At 39.0% G+C, this 7794-nt stretch overlaps 1 protein-coding gene across 1 annotated transcript; it reads left to right on the top strand.

Moving 5' to 3' along the window:
- The first annotated feature begins 1786 nt into the window (after nucleotides 1–1786).
- On the top strand, nucleotides 1787–6237 carry LOC106947802 (G-protein coupled receptor 26-like). Its single transcript, XM_015033045.1, has 3 exons — nucleotides 1787–2912; nucleotides 4084–4197; nucleotides 5720–6237. Exons 1-3 carry the CDS (start codon nucleotides 2242–2244, stop codon nucleotides 5994–5996), a joined length of 1062 nt encoding a protein of 353 aa, XP_014888531.1. The 5' UTR covers nucleotides 1787–2241; the 3' UTR covers nucleotides 5997–6237.
- The last annotated feature ends 1557 nt before the right edge of the window (nucleotides 6238–7794 follow it).

Genomic DNA, 7794 nt, shown 5'->3' with positions numbered 1-7794 from the left:
CTACAATCTCAAGGTGTCTATCTAAGTGGGACACAGAAGCACAATCTATATTTGTGGATTCAGCCAACAAGATTTTTTTTTTTTCTGTTTGTGTTTATACAAGCATCCAGACAGTAACAAAAATAAAACCTGACAGCTGACTCTTATCTAAACAAAAATAAAAATAAAAAACACTGCTAAAATCATGACCAGCACCAGTAATATAGGAAATGGCAGTAGTATTCACACCCTAGTGGCTTCACAGAACACACCACTGGGACGGGGAGGAGGAGGAGGAACCACTGGAGAGAGGCGATTCATCGTTTTCTCAAGCAAATCTTGTACTATTGTATTTCTTATATCGATTAACATGCTTCACGTCATGATCTAAAACCATCCCTTGTATGTTTGCGATGGTCCTGCTGAAAGATCTGGAGTTGTTTGCAGCCTCGAAGATTCTCTTCCTACCCTGACCAACGTGCTAACACCCGAAGAAAACATAAAATCCCGCAGGATTATACTGTTCAAGTATGTTCTGATCTTCCTCTGCGTGTTTATTACTTCCACTGTGGCCTGTGACAAACTAAAAACGCAACTTTTTTATATCATTCTTTCAACAATTGTTTTATTTGGATCGCTCTTCTATGAAGACCAGATTTATGGAGAGCACAAAAAATAGACAAGTGAGCGTTGGGTTTTATTCAGATAAGCAGAATGCAAGGGGAGAAACACATACACACCTCACTCTTCATTTAAAAAAAAGAAAACACGCATCCCTTTTCTTTAACTTCACAACTTTGCTACTTTGTGTTGGCCTATCAGAGAAAAACTCCTCGAAGTTTGTAACTTTAACATGTATGATGTGGAAAAGGTTCGATATGCAAACTTCTACGAGTGGGAAATTTCACTGTAGTATAACAGCTGTTCATAAATCACTTCACTGGCGTCCAGTTTGTAAATAGAAAGACTTTAGTGGTCTGTAAGACAAATGTTATTGGGCTTATATAGACCAGTAGTCAGAAAAGAGCTTCTTTGGTCCCTGAAGTCACCACAGACCAGTGATCTGTTTCAGTGTTACTAGCTCCCTGAAAATTAGAAATGTGAAAAAAATAAAATAAAATAATAAATATAAAAAGGCAGGAAAACCATTTTTAAAGACCCATAGTCTAAGTTTGATTAAATTTCCTTTTTCGGTAAACTGTAAAAGTTATGTACAAGATGAGCAAAATTCTAGATGAAAATATTTTAAAGTTTTGTTGTTTTTGGTCTCTCAGAACTTTTTCATTCCTGAAGGGGGATCATAAAAATGACTGTGATGTGCAAAATTAAAATTTAAGTATTTCTGATTTAGAAAAAATATATATTATTACAGGGAAGAAAGAAACCCTGATTGAAAATGTTCTTTTTCCAGTTAAGCATTGTATAATTGCATCTGTGACAATTGCAATTGTGATAATTGCAATTATAAAAAAGTGATAATTGTATCACTTTTTCTGTTTTTGTTTTTCTGTTTTAACTTTTTATTTCTTTTTAGGAGGAATGCATGTGTTTTTTTTCCTCTAATGTGATGCATCATGTGCTTTAATGAAATATCCCATAGTTATATACTGTCCATGTGCTGCTTTTTTAAATAAACCAGTGTGACGCTGATGAGTTGATTTCACTCAGTCTAATTTGTCAAACATTTAATTCTCGAAAACTTCCCCTGCGAAAGCAGCAAAGCAAAGCAAAGTTCAACGTGACGCGCATGACCTCACCCTAATCGACAGTGACGTCACCGTGCGTCGTATTTCTATTTTTACTCTACGAAAGCTTCGTTTGAGCAGGGGTGCACCAGCAGTTTGGAACACCTCCGCGAGGGAAAATAGTGGGATATTAAAAAGTCTGCAAAGCTCAAGACAGAATCCCTTTGCGCTCTTTTTAAGTTTGCCTCTCATTATGCGCAATTGCGCAGCAAGACAGACATGAAATGTGATTCCAGCAGCGGGATGCTCTGGGTTGAAACTACCGCAGCGCGTCAAGGAGAAAGCCCTTCAGTTCTGACCCCGTTCATGTGAAATGCGCATCCAGATTCTCTCACATGACCAGATCGAGCAACTGGTCAGATAGTTAACGGGGCTGGAAAGACTGAGCGATTTGAGACATTTATATCTTGGAGACGTTAAGCATGACTGGGGACTCCTGACCGTCGTGACTTGTGGCAGTTTGCATGAAGATTGCGGATGCGCTCTCTCCAAGTGTGGATATTCAGGCGGAGGCACCATGGACGCAGCGGACGTAGTTGCTTCTCTGCTGATTTTGGGGATTATCGTCGTGTCGCTGCTCTCCAACGTCGTCGTGCTGATCTGTTTTCTGTACAACCCGGAGATCCGCAAGCAGGTGCCCGCTCTCTTCATCCTCAACTTGTCGCTCTGCAACCTGTTGCAGAGCGTGTCCAACATGCCTCTAACTTTGGTCGGGCTCGTCACTTCGGGGCACCCCGGAGGCAGCGGCTTCTGCCAGATCGTGGGTTTCCTCGACACTTTCCTCACCACGAACTCAATGCTCAGCATGGCAGCGCTCAGCATCGATAGGTGGGTGGCGGTGGTGTTCCCGCTGAGCTATCACTCGCGAATACGCCACCGGGATGCGGTACTGGCGCTGGCGTACACCTGGATACACTCGATGTGCTTCTCCGCGGTGGCCACCTGCCGCTCCTGGCTCGGGTACAACCACCTTTACGCGTCTTGCACCCTCTGCAGCGTCCGGGCAAAGGCGGCTGGGAAACAGTACATTGTTTTCACCGTGGCTTTGCATTGTCTCACATTCCTCCTCACGCTGATCGTGATGTGCGTAACCTATCTGAAAGTGCTAAAAGTTGCAAGGTCGCACTGCAAGCGCATCGACGTGATCACGATGCAGACGTTGGTGCTGCTGGTGGATATTCACCCCAGGTAGAAATACAAAGAAATATCTATCTATCTATCTATCTATCTATCTATCTATCTATCTATCTATCTATCTATCTATCTATCTATCTATCTATCTATCTATCTATTATTTTCTTGTTCTGTGTGACAGCCATATGCAGTTCATTAAGTCTCAACCTGAGTGAGCCTAACAACCAAACACAAGTCCTCTCCCCAGAGAAGCTCTTTCTGCAAAAAAAGAGAGAAAAGAATAGAAAGGGAAACCTTACAACTTAACCGAAGCATTAAGAGTTAATCTTATATTAACTGAATTTGAATAATAGAGGTATTCATTCAGGTCCAGTTTTAAGAATGTTTTAGCCCGAATTGTTTTCATGGTGTTTCCAAATTATCTGTGATGTCTGTGCAATGATCCATTCAGTCACTCTAAAGTGCTTCTAATACAACGAAAGCACTGAAAATCCTCTGACTTGTATATTTGCAGAGCTGCAGTCTAAGTATTATGCTGAATTAAACTCCAACAGCTAACTTTAACAGTGATTCCCAGTTAAATCATAAAATAATACGTAATATTTTTTTAACCCCACAGGTCGTGCCACCCTGGACAGAGTGACAAATTACCCTCATCAAAGCTAATCAGTCATTACAGCCTGGCATTAATCTATTTTATCTTAGCCTTTCGCATCAGAGTCTGTGTTTCGGGTTAAAATGCTATAAAGAAGGTGATTGGTCTTCGGTGAAGTTGCTGTGCAGGTTAACCAATCAGGTGCTTGAGTTTAACTAATGAATCACAAGGTCAGTTTAAATAAAATGCAGCATGTGATATATGAAATAAATAAATAAATAATGATAACATCTGAATTTATATAACTTTAACATATAGTTTATGCAAATCTTAGTTCAGTCGATTTTGACTTCAACTGTGTATTTAAAAAAAAACTATTGACAAATTATTCATAACTGTATGGATTCCTGGAGAATATGTATATTTAAGCTAAGCTCAAGTGTTTGTTTTTTTTCAGTTCACCAAAAGGATGAGACGAGTAGGAAAAATGTTATCAGAAAATGCAGGGCAAAGACAGCTGCTGTGCTTGTGTCAGTTCCAAGTATTTTTTTTTTTCTGTTTAAACTTCCTCCATCATGTCTGCATGTCTCTTGTCATGCTCTTGAAGTGGTGCCTGTGTTGCCTTGGCAGTGTTCGCCAGAAATGCCTGGAGGAGCAGAAGCGCAGGAGGCAGAGGGCCACCAAGAAGATCAGCACATTTATCGGCACATTTGTGGTCTGTTTCACACCTTACGTCATTACAAGGTGAGCTGAAATCTCTGCTGCTTTACAGGGAGGATTTTGAGTGGGTGACTGCGTGGGTGTTTTTTGCATGCACGTCCTTATTGAACATCTGAACCTCTTTCCGAGGCACAGAAGTTAAAATGCATTTCTAATACACAACATCAGCAGGGATGTTAAAGAGCTCATATCCGGAGAAAACTAAATGAAATAAAGTAGACTTCCTGGCTGAGTTACAATCAGTAGAATTATCACTTTCAGACTTTCCAGTGACATTTAAAACATTTAGGCTGTCACATCTTCATTATGTTCCAGTTTGCAAAGGATGAGAAACATAATCCTTGTCATTATGTTTCTCCTCCAGAAGAGATGAGAAACATAATGATGTTTGACCACCACGGTCAGTGCTTTGCACTCTGGTCAAACCACTGGAGTGCAGTGGTTTGACAGGCTTAAACTGATTTACGACAACAGCTAATTTTAATTATCAGTGACTCCAGGAAAAAACAAAGTCAACTTCTGAAGTGAAGCAATGACACAATATTTCTTATGAATTTCTACCGGTGTATTTCTTCTTCTTTGTGCATTTTGCCTCTCGGAGTCTACATTGAGTTGTAAAAGTATGTATAACTCCTAGACTTTTCCACATGCTGTCGTGTTGCAGCCACAAACTTTAATGTATCTCCAAAGGATTGTGCACATGTTTTTATTATATTTAGGTCTAAACTTGGACTAGACTCTAGCAAATGCATATGAAGTCATTTTATTGTTGCAGTAGCTGTATGTTAAGGGATGAGTTTTACATGTTAACATTTCATTTTGGTCTCTGACCAGAGCCCTTTCCTTCCCTGTGTTTGCTGTGTCCTCTGAATGACTGTAGAAAGCTGCAGTGGGGATTTCTCATGGCTTTCTCTCAACAATGACATCCTTCTTCTTACTCTACCACAGAGATAGAGACAAAATTTGCCAGATTTCTTGGTCAAGTTTTGGTAGGTTTGGTGTTGTGCCATTGGAGATGGCCCGAACAAAGCTCAGTCCAAAGATTAAAACGGACGTAAGCCTGTTTTAAACTTCTGCACAAATGCATTCCTGACATGTCCGTTGTGTTCCCAGGTCTTAATGAAGTTACTCGGTTTTTAGTGCTCCTTATGAAATTACTGAGGACTTCACAGAGCAGCTTTATTTATGGTGATGAGACCTAAACTTAAAATAAAATTGAACTGCACACGTCTGCTTTGCTTCGCTTAGTAATTAGTAAAGACTTACTTTTGTTTAGGGGTTTAGAGCATAGGGGGTTAAATACAAATACGTGCCAACAACAAAGTTTTATCACACATTTGAAAACCTTGTATTATTTTTACCTACACGTCACAATTACTTCCTTCAATTTGCTCTTTGACCTGAAATTACAATAAATACATTATAATTTGTGTGTGTAACATGACAAAATACAAAAAGTTCAAAGGGTACGAGTACTTACACAAGAATTTTGTGACTTCTCTATCCTTTTTTATTTTATTTTATTTTTTTACTTTTTTTGCTGTAGAATTGTAGAGCTCTTCTCCCCAGGACCCATCAACCCTCACTGGGGTGTCTTCTCCAAATGCCTGGCCTACAGCAAGGCAGCCAGCGACCCGTTTGTCTATTCACTGCTGCGCTACCAGTACAGGAAGACCTGCAGCCTGCTGGCCAATAAAGCTCTCAAGAGGAGTTCCCTGAACTCCTCCTCCTTCAGGGTAGAAAGCAAAGCTAGGACTACTGCAGCCAATTCCAACGCAACGGTCAGTATCCAACCACCAACTAACAAACCACTCAGCCAATGAAGGCAGTCACATGTAGAGATGTATATCAAACTCAAGACGGCCGATTGACCTCTTTGTAGCATCAGAGCTCAAAACATGTGCCTCTCAGTTATTCGCCGGGGAACAAGGCTGGTAATAGTCTATATCTATTTTTATAGACAAAATAAGTTCATGAAAACATCTGAGGCAAACATAATGCCTGACTCACTTAGCTGCACATTTGTCCCTGCACAGGGCATAATTTTTTTGAAAGTAGGTCACACAAAAAAAAACACCTTTTTTATCATACTTATAGTTGTCTTTCTTATTGGTTGATGGTTAGGAAACCTTGCAAGGTTTTACATAGATGTATATACACAGACGCCCACACATGTACACCTTGCAACCTCTGATCTATGGGCAAAAATGCTTCGTCGTGTCAATTTTATTTTCACAATCTCAAGAGCACAGTCTGTGGAGTACAATACGTTAACTCAATGTAATGCTATGAGGAAGTTCTTTTGTCCATGTCTTGATCACAGTGTGGAATGTGTTCATGTGGTGCATGTGTGTATGCATGTACATGTAAAAACATGCATACAAATTTCTGATGTTTTAACGCCGTCTGCAATTTTAGCTCTGAAAACAAGGGTAGCTCTTTAACTTATGCATAGATTATCATGGCATTACTTTCCCAATAGCTTTGTAGCCTCATGTTAAATTTGCTCCAAGTGAAAATAGCATAAAGAAAGCAACACTTTCACTAAAAGACAGGGTGTCTTTTATGGTAACTACAGGGTATACGTCCCCCATTGCTCTAATATTAGAGAGATGAACTCTGCAGGAGTATTTTCTTGTACCATAGTGGCTCTTATGTACTTATACAGTCTGAAAATACACTGATTAGTCCAGTACTTGTATAACTCTGTCAAATTATGTTTTTTTTACCTCAGTAACGATTTATTATTATTATTATTATTATTATTATTATTATTATTATTATTATTATTATGTTGGAGAATTTGCTGTCCACAGAAAGTACAGCAGTGGTATTGTGCACTAAACTGAGGGTTTTTATTGAAACCCCTGCATATTGTGACTGTATGGTGTAACTTATGAAGTGCCTTTTAGATGACAAATTCTAGTTTAATCAAAACACAACAGATGGGACCTTATAAACACTTTCTCAGTATTTTGTTGTTTGGTTGAATACTGTATTTTGTGATGCAGCCTCATTGTTGAAATCAGAGTTCCTTCTACACTTGTTGATTCTCCTGTTTAATACTTGTGAAAAGCCTTTAACGTAATCTTTTGATAAATCATCTTTAGTGTAGTTAAAACTTCTCAAATTATTATTTTTTTGGAACAAAAACACTGATGTTACACTTATTAACCTCTTTTTGCCAACGGGAAAGCGCTTAGTCTTCTATTTTCAACTGTATTCATGCCTGGGGGCTGAAGTTGCCATGAAATTCAAATTCAGAACTACTTTATTAATCCCAAAGGCAATTTAAATTAGACTGATTTTGTCTGTTAAGCAATTTCTGTTTTGATTTGGTCAGAAATTTTGGATAATCCTCATGCTGAAAGATTTTAGCATAATAATTTTTAGTGTTACTTAGCAAGGACAAATAGATTTTGTAGAAAATATCCTTATTTTTTTCCAAAGAGATTTAGAATAAATACACTTTAACAAGGTTCCTACAGCCTTTGGAAGAGAAACAGGACCACAGCATGACTGGTCCTTTGCCATGCTTCACATTAAGTATGATGTGCTTTCCCACACTATACTGCAATAATTCTAACAGTGAGCTTTTTTCTCCCCTTACCATCGCTCTTC

This window comes from Poecilia latipinna, unplaced genomic scaffold (genome assembly GCF_001443285.1).
Source record: "Poecilia latipinna isolate Pla-1442-1.1 unplaced genomic scaffold, P_latipinna-1.0 Scaffold256, whole genome shotgun sequence".
Classification (NCBI taxonomy): Eukaryota; Metazoa; Chordata; class Actinopteri; order Cyprinodontiformes; family Poeciliidae; genus Poecilia; species Poecilia latipinna.
This window is presented reverse-complemented; position numbering and strand designations above follow the sequence as displayed.